The sequence below is a fragment of the Nilaparvata lugens genome, chromosome 11, assembly GCF_014356525.2.
Source record: "Nilaparvata lugens isolate BPH chromosome 11, ASM1435652v1, whole genome shotgun sequence".
Classification (NCBI taxonomy): domain Eukaryota; kingdom Metazoa; phylum Arthropoda; class Insecta; order Hemiptera; family Delphacidae; genus Nilaparvata; species Nilaparvata lugens.
Window position 1 is genome coordinate 35,356,201 of NC_052514.1, and position 15,000 is coordinate 35,371,200.

Below are 15,000 nucleotides of genomic sequence, written 5' to 3' on the forward strand. Positions count from 1 at the left end.
GATGAGAATGGAGAGAGAGAAGAGGAGGAGGAGGAGGAGGAGGAGGAGGAGGAGGAGTAGGAGGAGGAGGAAACGGAAGAAGAAAAAGAATAAGAAGAAGAGATATAGAGCCAGATACAAATCAAAGCGATGGAGTTTGTCAGTTGAATTTGTGTTGACCCTGAAAAATTGAGTTTGATTAAAAAGTTGAATGGAAAATGCCGTTTCTCAAATGCTATCAAAGTTGTTGAGGTTACATGACAAATTTGTGTGTGGGAGGGTCAACCTCTCCACTGATGTTGGTGAAGACAAGATTAGAGTGGTGTATTCTCCCTTCTTCTTCTTCTTCTTTTCCTTCTTCTTCTCATTTTCCTCGCGTCCTCTTCTCTTCCTCCTAATCATCCACCACTCCCACTTCTTCTCAACCTTCTCCTCCTTCTTCTCCAACTTCCACCCTCCTATTACTTTTTTCTGTTCTCCTCACCACTTTTTCAATATCACTTGAAACCAGCTGCACCCGAGGTGTGTTGAAGACTCGAGCGTGTCACACAGAACTACTTGTTCACCAAATTGATTTCAAAATTGTGAAAACAGATGTCAGGAGCTCGTCGAACAATTGGGCGCTCTATTGAACTCCTCCTATATTTTTGAAAATGATTTCGGCATAATTGACATGTTTTCACCCCTAAAGAGGATCGAGTTCAATTGTGATCAATTGCATTCATATTCATTTTTGAGGGATCATTTTATTTTCAGTCAAACATATCTTTAGAAATTCTTCAGGAATGGCATGTTTTCGCAACAAAAACTCATTTTTTTTCAAATTCTATTCGTGATTGAGATGTTTCCTCTCCACAAGATCCAATTCAATTCTGATCAATAATGATCATTTCCATTTTTATTCATTCCTGAGTGATCATTAATGATCTATTAATCTTATGTTTTCACCCCTATAGAGATTCGAATCCAATTGTTATCAATTGCATTTCTATTAATTTTTGATGGATCATCTTATTTTTAGTCAAACAACTCCTTAGAAATTCTTCAGGAGAAATTTTTGTCATAATTGGCATGTTTTCTCACCAAAAACTCCAACATTTTTCAAATTTTATTCGTAATTGAGATGTTCCTCTTCACAAGGTCCAATTCAATTCTGATCGATAATGATCAATCCATTCTTATTCATTCCTGAGAGATCATTAATGATCTATCAATCTTAAGGTGCGTACAGATATACGCGCCGCGAACATGAGCAATTCACTTTTAAACAGCTGATTATATCTGTATTTTTACAGAAACGGTAAGATACAGTTATAGAAAGCTTGGCATCAGCTGATTAAAAGTGAATTGCTCATGTTCGCGGCGCGTAAATCTGCACGAACCTTTATAACAACATCTCTATTCTTAGTGCCAGGTGCACGAGAGCCGGTTAAATTTTAGTTGTAATAATTCTACGAGAACCAATATTAGAGAAGCCGTCTTTTCAGGAACGCCTTCTCTGATTGGTTCTCGTGGAATTTATGACGATTGAAATTTAACCGGCTGTTGTGCAACCGGGCCTTAGTAAATCAACTCCTATAGTTTGTGTAAAATAAGTTGAGACTTGGCCCTCCATCCGAAGAAATTACAGGGTTGCCAAATCGTGTAAAATTGCAACTTTCTCAAATTTCCAATTCAACGTCAGAATTGGATGTAGAATATCATCACCGATATATCAGTAGTACTGAAAAATCGTAATGCGTCGTGAGGTGTCGTAATGCGTAATAATTTATTATAAAATAAACGGGGAGAATGTCTCCTTTCCATTGGTGTCTGGATCATTTCTATCCGATTTATAGTTATTTTGTGATTAATGATTATGTTTGTCAATGTCGTGACATTTCGAGCAGAAAACATGAAATTTTCGACATGCTAGAAACTTTTCTGTTTCAAAAGATAAGTAGTTGGTGAAAGCGAGAATGTTACTCACAAATAATTGAAATTTTTTTTTTTTTGTCATAATCATTCGATTTCAGCTGTTTTACATCCATGAAATCAAGCCGGTAAACAGCTGATTGTAGAACAAATAAACATACGATTCTCATAACAGTATACTATACTGTAATAAAATCATATGTTTTCTTTACAGTGGAGTATGTTTCCTAGTTCCGAATTAGGAACGGCAAAACTGGTTCGAAAACCGCCTCCTAGCGCTCCAGGTGGAAATTTTGTCAACTACAATCAAGAAATTCCTGATTCGAAACTTGTAAACTAGGTTATGTTTATAGAATGCATGTAGTAATGTCAGTACAAGAAGGTAATGTTTTCTGTTTCTCAATTATTCTTTCCTATATTACTATGACAAAAATTAGTGTAAGTTACTTGGACGTGAATGTCTTTTGCAGTGCTCGAATGAAATTCTAGTCTCGGCTCACGCCTCGACTAGAAACATCATTCTCGCCTGCAAAAGGCCTCTTCCCATCCTTGTGACTTAAGATACTATTCCAACTGTCAAAAGTAGTCAAAAGAACGTATTCGGTCTCCAAGGATTCTTAAAGTTAGGAGAGCGGCTGCATGGTATGCATTGTGTACCAAATTGTATGCTGAAGGTAAGATATTTGACTGAATTATTTCAAAAACAAAACAGTTTCTAGCATGTCGAAAATTTCATGTTTTCTGCGCGAAATGTCTCGACATTGACAAACATAATCATTAATTGAAAAATAATTATGAGTCGGATAAAAATTATCCAGACACCAATAGAAAAGAGACATTCTCCCCGTTTATTTGATATAAAATTATTACGCATTACAACGTCCCATGATTCTGAGAGAAGTGATATTCAAAAGAAGAACAAATCTTCGCGATGTTACCAATTTTATCATAAAAGTTGAATCTCCTTTTAATCCTCCAACCCTGGAGCTTTTTTAGTACTACTGATATATCGGTGATGATATTCTACATCCAATTCTGACGTTGAATTGGAAATTTGAGACAGTTGCAATTTTTTACGATTTGGCATTCCTGCAATTTCTTCAGATGGAGGGCCAGCCAAGTCTCAACTTATTTTACACAAACTATAAACATAATTTCTCTGAAGTGATCATTCGCATAATAATAGGCATGATTCCTTTCTACAAGGTCCTATTTAATTCTGACTCGAAATCATTAACTTTCATTTCTGTGTGATCATTTTCATGTTAAGTCTGCTGACTACTTCGAAATGTGAAAACCTAAAAACCTGAATAAATAAATATATAAAATATATTTTATGATAAATAGCCTACCAGTTGTCTCAAAAAATCAAATTTGAGATATCATTTCTCCTCAATAAAGGAGACTATAAAGAAAAAAATTTAAGGAAAAATTCAGATTGACATCTTGGAAAATAACTGAGTAGGCATAACTATTCAAACATAGAAACAGGGCAATGTTATAACTTTCATTACGACAACTGGCCCCTTTTCTGCAACATTACATGTGTTCATATAATTGACTGTTCATATTATAATCGACGAAAAAGTCGACTTTTCAATCGATTCTGATCAACAAAGGAGATGTTACTGCATGATAATCGATTGGAAACTCGAAATCGATATCTTTCACCCTAGTCTCTATTATTGTCTGCCCTGAACATTTCACTCTTCCAACAACTGGTCCCTTTTCGCTTTCCACATCACATAGTTTATTAGGTCTGCAACTGACTCTATGATTTCAACGTTTTTTCGTTGAACAATGTCTAACAACCTGTTGGAGACATCTGATAAAGACCTACCGTCCTCTCTCATGTCGGAACCGTTTAGTCCCAAAAATTATTGGCCCCAAAGCTCCAAGAACCAATGGAGACTAGTCACAACATCATTTGCTTCGATAGAGATTGTCTGTCACTCAGCCATCAGCAACATATAGAAGACAATTAAGGATAATTATTACTGAACGAATATCCAAATTGAATCAACGAAATTGTGCAAAACAAGCACACACATCGATTTTTGTCCGTACAATATTTTGCCATCCAAAAGGTACGTACAGATACGCGCCGCGAACATGAGCAATTCACTTTTAACCACCTGATACCAAGCTTTTTATATCTGTATCTTACCGCTTCTGTAAAAATACAGATATAGTCAGCTGATTAGAAGTGTCAGCTCATGTTCGCGGCGCGTATATCTGTACGCACCCTTATAAATTCTATTGGATTGAACAGATGATTCCAAACAGATGATGTTTGTCAATCTCCGTTTAATCTGATAGAATTTATAATGACGGCAAAATATTATCACGGATCTAGGTTTGCGTATCATAAAGGGCCATATGAATAAAGTTGAGCATTTGCTTATACTTCTAAAATATGGAGCATTTGCTTCATTTTCTATGAATAAACGTGAGCAAAAGCTTTTGCTCATGCTCATCAAAAAAATAGTTTGAGCATTTGCTCAAAAGTAAAAGCTACTGCCCAAAATTGTATGAATAAACTAGAGCATTTGCTCAACTTTTGAAGCAAATGCTTCAAAAAAGGTTAGTATAGTCTAGAGCAGCTTATCACCTTTTGCGCATAGTAAAATGGCTCAACTAATTCGTATGAGGAAGAGGAAACTATACCAGATACGATCACAACCGATAGTTGAGAACTATAGAACTCTTATTAGATTCAACCATGATATATATCACCATTATCCCTACAGAAGAATAAATACAAAAGATATACCTGTTATAAAGATAGCCATCACAAAATAGGAGATAGGCATTTAAGAAGATGAGAGTGTGGACGATTATAATAAGGCTATTGATATTATAAGAATATGCTAAAGATTATTATAGAGATGACATTTTTTCATGCTATTATTTCAAAATTCTAAACTCAAATAACCTAAAACTCTATTCATAGATAGAAAACAGAGCAGACGACGCAAACACAAGCGGTGCACCCTACTTGCATATTTAGCGCTTCCGTGAGCTATAAAAACAAACTAAGGCTACAAAAGCGAATCATCTGATGAAAAATCTTCAAAATACGTGAGCATTTGCTCCAGAGTTCAGGAGCATAAGGTAAGAGTATAAGGTAGAGCTTATTCATAATTATAAAAATGAGCAAATGCTTTTGCTTCTACCTTTTCCTCATGAGCAAAACCTTATGCTCATGCTCTTGCATACTCAATGCATTTGAGAGAAGGGAGTTTGCATGGGGAACCTTCTGTGACCTAAGTCGTGCATTCGACTGTGTTGATCACAAATATTAATTGAAAAACTTAATTTCTATGGTGTTGAGGGTTCAGTTCTAAATTTCATTGGCTCCTACCTTAGTAACAGAAAACAGACTGTTGAAGTTGATGGTAGATGGTCCCCTGTGGTGATGTTGAATGTGGAGTGCCTCAGGGCTCCATAATGGGACCCCTGCTATTTTTGATAGCCATAATGACCTACCCAATAATGTAGACAGCAACACTTACATATATGCAGATGACACAACTCTGATTGATTCAGATTCTGATGTGTTGGCTGTTGGTGAGAGAGCTAGAAATTCAACAAAACAGGCTTCAGACTGGTTCTCAGCAAATGGCTTTCTTTTGAACCAATCCAAGACTCAGATGGTTGTCTTCAGTTTGAGACCGTACAGTGGAGACTCCTTGGTGACCAATAAGGCCAAGTTTCTGGGTCTGATTGTGGATAGGGATTTATCATGGGCTCCTCATATTGATGCAGTTCTGGATAGGCTGTCTCGAGTCAACTTTCTGTTGTCGCGTTTAATGTGCTGTGTACCATTTGAATATGTAAAATCCACATATTTTGCACTGTTCCAGTCAGTTATGAGTTATGGTTTAATGTTCTGGGGCAATGCAACCAAGACTGGAGAGGTGCTGATAATGCAAAAGAGAGCAATAAGAATTATGAGTGGAGCTGGAAGAATTGCACACTGTAAGCCACTTTTTCTTGAGCTTAGAATTCTGACAGTTGTAAATCTCTACATCTACAATAGCCTAGTTCACGCGTATAAAGGGAAGCATAAACATCAGCACAGAATCAACATACATGGACTCAATACCAGACGTAGACATGACATTGACGTTCCCTTTGTTCGACTTGAAAAACTGAGATCCAGTCATTTGATTATGAGTATACGACTCTTCAATAAATTACCCCTCAAGGTCAGGAACTTAAGCCTCAGAGAGTTCAAATGTGTAATGTATGGGTGGCTATGCAGTAATCCTTTTTATGAGTCGATGAGTTTCTGCAGATGTCGGAACCAAACATAGAAATGAATTCTAAATTTTAAAAACAATAAAACATCTCAATTTTTGACGTGATCTTATGCATCAATATGCCTATGGATCTAGAAATATATTCTATTCTATTCTATTCTATTCTATTCTTGCTCATGAGCATTTGCTCTGGTTTTATTCATATGGGCCATTCACTCTTTCGTTTTAGATCAAACTCCGAGATTGCCATGCGTTTCAACTCTCTCTCCTTTGTCAAAAAACACTTTGTGACAATATCGTACGAACAAAAACCGATGTGTGTGTAACGGGCTTAACTCACTTCTTTATTCCTTCTCAATCATGATATTGCTGAATTATATACCGATATCGGACTGGACACGTTTATTTATTACTGAAGTTTCTCACTGTAATTTTCTCTACCTTTTCGTGGAGAAATATTATACTCCCTAGATAATTCGACACATGGAATCACTCAGCAGCTCACAACCCAGTGCAATACTGGATGAAACGGAGCAACAGATGAGATAAAATGCGCTTCAAAAGTGCTGCCAAAATGGGAAGATGACAACTTGTGACAAGCGAGTGACAAATATTCCCTCTACTCTTCAGAAGCTGAATTTCAATGAGAGCATGTAGTCACGCAGCGGTATGGATTGGTGGAGATGAAGGAGAAGAATAATGAGAAAATAGGAAAAAGATGAAGGAGAAGAAGAAGAGAAGAAGAAGAGAAGAAGAAGAAGAAGAAGAAGAAGAAGAAGAAGAAGAAGAAGAAGAAGAAGAAGAAGAAGAAGAAGAAGAAGAAGAAGAAGAAGAAGAAGAAGAAGGAGGAGTAGGAGAGGAGGAAGAATAATAAGGAGGAGTAGGAGAAGAAGAAGAAGAAGAAGAAGAAGAAGAAGAAGAAGAAGAAGAAGGAGAAAAAGAAGAAGAAGAAGAAAAAGGAGAATAGGGGGAAGGAGAAGATGATGGAGAAGAAGGAGGAGCAAACTGGAGAGTGTGACAATCTGTCAGAAGAGGATGGCAAATAAAAATCTGTAACTTAAGTCTGGCATACCTACACAATTGACAGGCACTCCATCATCTCTTGACAAGTCTCTTCTTCTTCTTCTTCTTCTTCTTCTTCTTCTTCTTCTTCTTCTTCTTTTCCTCCTCCTTCTTCTTCTTCTTTTTCTTGTTCTTCTTCTTGTACTTGTTCTTGTTCTTCTTCTTGCTCATCTTCTTCTTCTTCTTCTTCTTCTTCTTCTTCTTGGAAAAGTGATATCAGAGTAAGGAGGAATACTTTCTCTTCTCATATTATCCTTAAACTGCAAAATTCCAAAAAAACCTTGTGTATACATCGACGCGCAGTTGAGAAATGTTCCTGCCAAATCTCATCGAATTCTATCAAAGCGTTTGGCCGTAATCGCGTTACATACAGATAACTTAGACAAAAGAAGATCTTAGTTAAAACATAGACCTCACTACATTCGGTCAATAATAATATGATTGTAGTATTTTGTACAATAAATGAATTAATAAAATGAATGGCAACGTTGCACTCATCTATTCCGATTTCCATTGGACTTAGTTAGGTTGACTTCAGTAATGAGGTAATCAGTAATGAGGCAAAGCAAATGAGTAATTAGTACTGTGATGAGTGATTAGTAAAGAGTGATAATATACAAAGAAGAACTTTACAAATAATATTGAGGACTACCAACAGTAAAAATCTGGTGTGGCGCACTCACAAAACTTTCCTTGCCGTTATGAGAATTGATCACCTGACGCTAGTGTTCATGCGCATCTCAAGTCCACTATTCAAAGATCCAAGCCAGCTGGTGACAGGACGATAACGCTGGAGACACACGAAGTTTGCTATCTCTTCATAGTGAATGATTTAATAGAATCAACAGTTGCCAACAGTTTGCAATTGGATAATCACATTTTCTCGAATTTCGAGCTCATTTTGAATTTTAAGTGAAAATGTTACTGAACATTAATTGTAGAGATTTTCATGCTCAATCTTTTCATCTGGATTTTTTTTGTTTAAATTGTATCTGAAGCCCGATAATTGAGAATCTAAAATCAAACTTTGCATAGATGGGGCTGAGCTCCTGGAATTTTTACAGATATGGGACTTGTGGCAGTTGATAGAGCTCATCAATGACTATTATAGGTATGAATTTGATCAAAATGGTTGGAGCCGTTTTCGAGAAAATCGCGAAAAACCCTGTTTTTGACAACATTTTCTCCATTTTAGCCGTCATCATCAATTGCATTTGATCGAAATTTTGTGTCGGATCATTATATTGTAAGGACCAAATTTCAAGTCATTCCGTTTATTGGGAGATGAGATATCGTGTACACAGACGCACATACACTCATACACACACACACACACACACCACACACACACACACACACACACACACACACACACACACTCACACACACTCACACACTTTTTTGGAACTCAGGGGACCTTGAAACGTATAGAAATTTCGAAATTGGAGTACCTTAATTTTTTTCGGAAAGCAATACTTTCCTTACCTATGGTAATAGGGCAAGGAAAGTGAAATAATCCCATGTATTCACAGTCTTGTTGAGAGACTTGTAAATTGGAAGAGAAAATGTTGAATTCTCTGACCTGAGCAGAGTGGGATGATCAATGACAATTTATCGACGCGTTTGCAGACCACATGAAAGCATCAGCAAAGCAACCAGAATAGCGTAAAGTGTAAAGCGTGAAGTGTAAAGTGTAAAGCGTAAAGCTCAAAAGCGTCAAGCTGCCAGCCGTTTATTTCATGTAATAAAGTCCTGTCTGTGGCTTCTATCATGGTGGGGGCTTTAAAAAGGCACTCGGATTTAAACCTTTCTCACTCATTCTCTCTCTCAAGTTTTCTCACTCTCTCTCTCTTTTCCTCTCACTCCCTCTCTTTCTCTTTTTCTGTCACTATCTTCCACTCTCACTCTCACACACTCTCACTCACTCGCTCACTCTCTTTGTAACTCTCTCTCACTCACTCGTTCCCTCTCACTGTATCTCTCTCTCATTCTCATTTTCCTCACTCACTCTCCTCTCTCTCTCTCTCACTATCACTCACACTCTCTCTCTCTGAATCCTTAGTTTAATTAATGGAATTAATGTTTTGGTAGAGAGTTAGTGGGAGGATAGTTTTAATATTCTTTCCGAAGAATGGACATTGATATGTCCAAAGCTCCGCCAATTTATGTAGATGCATAACAATATAATTATCTATAGTTATTATATTACAAATTGCTTTTTCATATCATATACAGTTCAATAATTATTTTCTCAGTCTATATTATGTAAATTCATCTATAATTTTGCTGTATTGTAAGCTATTGTATAGAAGTGTATAAGTCAGTATATATTGTAATCTACAAAAATAAAGTACTCAATCACTCAATCAATCTCTCTCTCTCTATCTCTCTCTTTCTTCCTCTATCTCTTTTTCTCTATCTCTGTATCTCTCTCTCTCACACACACTCTCTCTCTCTCACTATCACTCACACACTCTCTCTCTCTCTACCTCTCTCCCTTTTTCTCTCTCTCTCACTCTCTGACTTTTTTCTCTTTATGGTTGCCTTTTCAACCAACAATTGATTTCATTTATTGCACGTCGATGGGAATAAAAAACGTATTCGGAGGGTTTTAAAGTCGAGAGAAGAATAATAAAATGTTGGGAATTGAAAGGTAGCACTAACAGTAGAAATGAAACTTGCGGGATCTGAAATATATTATTATCGCTCTATATCACTATTGGTTCTTATGGAAGTGTTCATACACTTGCAGGCTGTCAATGTATGAACGCTCTCATAAAAACCAATGGTATTCTCTCAGATAAGCTGGGTAGAAGCTCGTTGGAAAGCATGGCTTCACCGTGATATTTTTTATGGATTTACAAGATCCACTGTTACATTGTTTTATTATCTTGTGTCCTTGTATTTTTTACTGTTGTACAGTTTATTCATTATTCTTTATCGATTGATACAATAAGTACATAATCGAAATGATAGGGAGAGAAAAAATTAGGTAACCTTGTGCTATTCCTCTCCCAAATTTGGATAAGGTTACACATAGGCCGATATCTTGTAGTTCTTCACTTCACAAAATGTTCAGTCCATAATTATTTTCACAAAGTAGAATTTTAAATTAGATGCAGAGCGTGATGATTTTGCAAGAGCGATAAAGAAGCATTTCGCGCGAATTACATACAAAATGTTTTCTACAACTGCCCAAACCTGTTAAATTGCTTATATCGGCGGAGTTACAATTACCGACTTTTCAGGTTAAGATCTGACCTTTTGGCGAGCTGCTTACCATCAGCTGATCAGCAAGTGTAAAGGAACTCTTCTGCGCATGCGCGAATGATTACCTACCGTAAAGAAAATCTACTGCGCATTCGCGGATGATTAGCCGAAAAAGTAGATTCTCCTCAGAAATAAGCTGTTTTACGAGGAGAATTGAGTATGTAAATCCTTTTTTTACACGCAGTTGTAGAAAAATATTATTTTATACCAATAATAATATTCTATACGTAGTGAGGTTCACATTATAATAGCAGTGTCTGATTAGCAATGCAATCCTTGTCTATCATTCAACAAAACGAACAGCGCTATCTCTTTCTCGCTTCGATCTGTTTCCAGATCGTCTTCTAACAATGTGGAATTATTAATTGATTAACAAAATGTTCCATTTTGATTATGAAAATTGATTACAAGACTATTAAAAATGAATCAGCTGTGATTTTGTAGTGAGTTTAGTTTTGTTTTTTAGTTTCTAAATTTCTAAATAATTCAATGTTTCCAAGTTTTGAAAACATCACAGTTTGCAGTTTGGTGCAATATATTTATTCGTTTCGGTTTTCAATCTAATCAAATTCTAAATTCTGGTTTGTATACTTTTGGACTCGGAATTAGATTCAGAGTGAAGTAACATAACCTACATTTTAGACATTGGCTTACTACTATCAATTTTTATCATGAATGACTGAAGCTGCGTTTACACCAAAGTTATTAACAAAATGTTGATAACTTAATCCTTATAGATTCTATTAGATTGAACATAACTTATCATACACATGATGAACATATGTGTTTGTCAAGTTCCGTTCAATCTAATAGAATCTATAAGAATAAAGTTATTAACATTTTGTCAATAACTTTGGTGTAAACCCAGCTCCAGTCAGTCATTCCTTACAGTATTCTTTCATCCATTGCTATTCCATGTCTTGTAATATTCATCTATTGATTTCGTATATTTATTTTATAACATGTGATCATTTATCAATTTCTTATTGCTTTGTTTGCCGTTTGAATCGTATTTTGTAACGTTTGTTTGAACCGCTAATTATTGAGGAGGGGCTTGTCTAGGTCAATAGCAGATGTTCACCTTGAAAGGTCACGGCTCTGACCAATAACGGTGCTCGGCCGTTACTATGAATACTGCTGCTTTGTCGAATGATAGACAAGTGGAGCATCAGCAATTTCAGCAATTTTTATTTATTTATTCAACAGTGATACTACACATAATCATAAAATGATTGGGAATGTAAGAAATCTGGTGTGGCGCACTCACACAACTTTCCTCGCCGTTATAAAAATTGATCACCTGACGCTGATGTTCACGCGCATCTCAAGTCTATTTGAATAGAAGACTTGAGATGCGCGTGAACATCAGCGTCAGGTGATCAATTTTTATAACGGCGAGGAAAGTTGTGTGAGTGCGCCACACCAGATTTCTTACATTCCCAATCATTTTATGATTATGTGTAGTATCACTGTTGAATAAATAAATAAAAATTGCTGAGATTGCTGATGCTCCACTTGTCTATCATTCGACAAAGCAGCAGTATTCATAGTAACGGCCGAGCACCGTTATTGGTCAGAGCCGTGACCTTTCAAGGTGAACATCTGCTAGTGACCTAGACAAGCCCCTCCACAATTAGCGGTTCAAACAAACGTTACTAAATACGATTCAAACGGCAAACAAAGCAATAAGAAATTGATAAATAGTCACATGTTATAAAATAAATATACGAAATCAATAGATGAATATTACAAGACATGGAATAGCAATGGATGAAAGAATACTGTAAGGAATGACTGACTGGAGCTGGGTTTACACCAAAGTTATTAACAAAATGTTAATAACTTGATCCTTATAGATTCTATTAGATTGAACGGAACTTGACAAACACATATGTTCATCATGTGTATGATAAGTTATGTTCAATCTAATAGAATCTATAAGGATTAAGTTATCAACATTTTGTTAATAACTTTGGTGTAAACGCAGCTTCAGTCATTCATGATAAAAATTGATAGTAGTAAGCCAATGTCTAAAAGGTAGGTTATGTTACTTCACTCTGAATCTAATTCCGAGTCCAAAAGTATACAAACCAGAATTTAGAATTTGATTAGATTGAAAACCGAAACGAATAAATATATTGCACCAAACTGCAAACTGTGATGTTTTCAAAACTTGGAAACATTGAATTATTTAGAAATTTAGAAACTAAAAAACAAAACTAAACTCACTACAAAAATCACAGCTGATTCATTTTTAATAGTCTTGTAATCAATTTTCATAATCAAAATGAAACATTTTGTTAATCAATTAATAATTCCACATTGTTAGAAGACGATCTGGAAACAGATCGAAGCGAGAAAGAGATAGCGCTGTTCGTTTTGTTGAATGATAGACAAGGATTGCATTGCTAATCAGACACTGCTATTATAACGTGGACCTCACTAATTATAGCCTTTTTTATCAATAGCCTTCTCTGATTCGTCTCGTGGCATTCAATTATGATTAAAATCTGACAGGCTTTTGTGCAACCGGGTCTTTGCATTTCAATAATTGTTTTGTCTTGTAACATAGGACATAAAGTTCTTCCAGCTAATCAATAATAGGCCTAATCATTATCATCTCATCTCATCATCTCCATAAACTGATGATTTGAGACATTAATGATTCTAGTCATCAACTGATGACTAATTCTAAATGATTTGAGTCATTAATGATTCTAGTCATCAACTAATGACTAATTCTTAATGATTTGAGCATACGTTGCAAGCGCAGTTCCCCACATATTAAAGTGCGTACAGACTTATGAGCCACGAACACGCTCATTTTGTTTTCCATCAGCTGATGCTATTCCAATTATGGTTGTATTCATACAGAGAAAGTGAGGGCCATTTTCACAGTGAAAGCTTAAACTTAATTTAACTTTTTGTGTAGTTGAGAAGTTGATATTGTGGTAATTATTCATATTAAATAAAAATACTAAGAAATTTTGTCAAAAACCAGAGATTTTATTGGAATTTAGAAAGACCGGTTCCGTTTGTTACACTATTGTCAATCTCTGATAAACTGAAACTAAATACAAAAGCAGCAGAATTTATACTAGTAGGCGAGTACTGCTATTGGTCAAGGGCATGAACGCCTGCCATTGGCCCAGCTAGACAGTCTCCTCCCACTTAACGGTACATGATCAGAAAAGAACCAACAGGCCTATAGTGAGGTCCACGTTTTATGGCAGTGTTTGATTAGCAATGGTATTGCTATCCTTGTCTATCATTCAACAAAGCAGATAGCGCTTTCTCTTTCTCCTCCCTTCGCTCTATGGCTAGATCATCTTTTAACAATGTAGAATTAATGATTAATTAACAAAATATTTCATACTTATTTGGAAATTAATTAGAAAATTATTGAAAAATATAATTTCTCGCTTAATGAAATATAATTGATGATTTCAAACGAGAATGAACAGTTAATATTACATCAATGAACCTGTATCAGCTACCGTCTATAGAAGGCATTGACAAGACAAAGATTCGGCAACGTTGTTCTCTTATCTTTCTCCACTGCCATTATAACGAGTACTTCACTATAGTTGCCTATAAGTTGCTTATCGCGTGATGCTGGAAGTTAGTAATATTTCTCCAGTATGCGATCTAACATACATGGATTGATGAACAACATACAAACAATACACCTGAAACCAAGGGAGCATAAAACAGATACTGACAAAATAATCGTGACGTCATCATCGGAGTACAACCCGCATGAGATTTGATTGTGAACCACTTGACAGCTGAACTTTCAAAGGCCTTGCGGCTTATCTTGGTTCAACTCATCCCCGTTCACAACAAACTTCTTAAACCTCGGTTAAAGCAGAACTAAGTTCACGCGAGTTGACTTGATATCATCTGAGAATGAAATGTCTAAAATTAACCTGGGGTTCCGTCAACCCTATGTGGGTTCAAGTTTGCTTCGAGTTCTATTTTGTGAGTTTATGGAGTAGTGTGAGAGTTCGAAAATGTTCCTGATAAACTCCTGAGGTCTATAAATGTTTATTGTGTGGGGAACAAGAATTTTGGGTTGTTTTTGAAGTCGCTTCATACCTCTATATGTTAGATACTCCAGCCTGGTTTTTACTAGTAAAGTTAGTGGTCGAGTAACTGGCATACTAACTCCATCGAGGTAAATCCACTTTAATCTAGCCTTATATAATGTCATTCCTAACATCTGCTTAACGAAGTGACTTTAAAAATTATTGAAATCGAAAGATAAATTAATCTGTGATGGACCATGTAGCTTGAGATAATTTTAATTCTCAATTCCCGATTCCTATCACTAGAAGAGAGAGAGAGTTGGAATTGAGAAAAACAATGTTGGATGATCTAGCTTGAGATAACTAGAAGTTCTGTGAACAGTAGACCTCATGTAGTTTTCTCATCCACAAGTATCGGATGTCACCTACTCTAGTTGATTCAGTTGAATACAATTCACAGTTGAATCATAATATTTACCTAC

The 15,000-nt window shown here is 35.9% G+C and overlaps 2 protein-coding genes across 5 annotated transcripts in view; one reads left to right on the forward strand and one right to left on the reverse strand.

The window, feature by feature from the left end:
- Positions 1-15,000, forward strand: part of LOC111054880 (RYamide receptor) — a 247,579-nt gene that overhangs the window by 43,968 nt on the left and 188,611 nt on the right. The window lies entirely within an intron of this gene.
- Positions 14,093-15,000, reverse strand: part of LOC120353481 (glycine-rich cell wall structural protein 1-like) — a 50,303-nt gene continuing 49,395 nt past the window's right edge. Inside the window, exon 4 of the mRNA XM_039437287.1 lies at positions 14,093-14,179. Within this exon, the coding sequence (XP_039293221.1) occupies positions 14,093-14,179 (87 nt within the window). The remainder of the gene's footprint in view (positions 14,180-15,000) is intronic.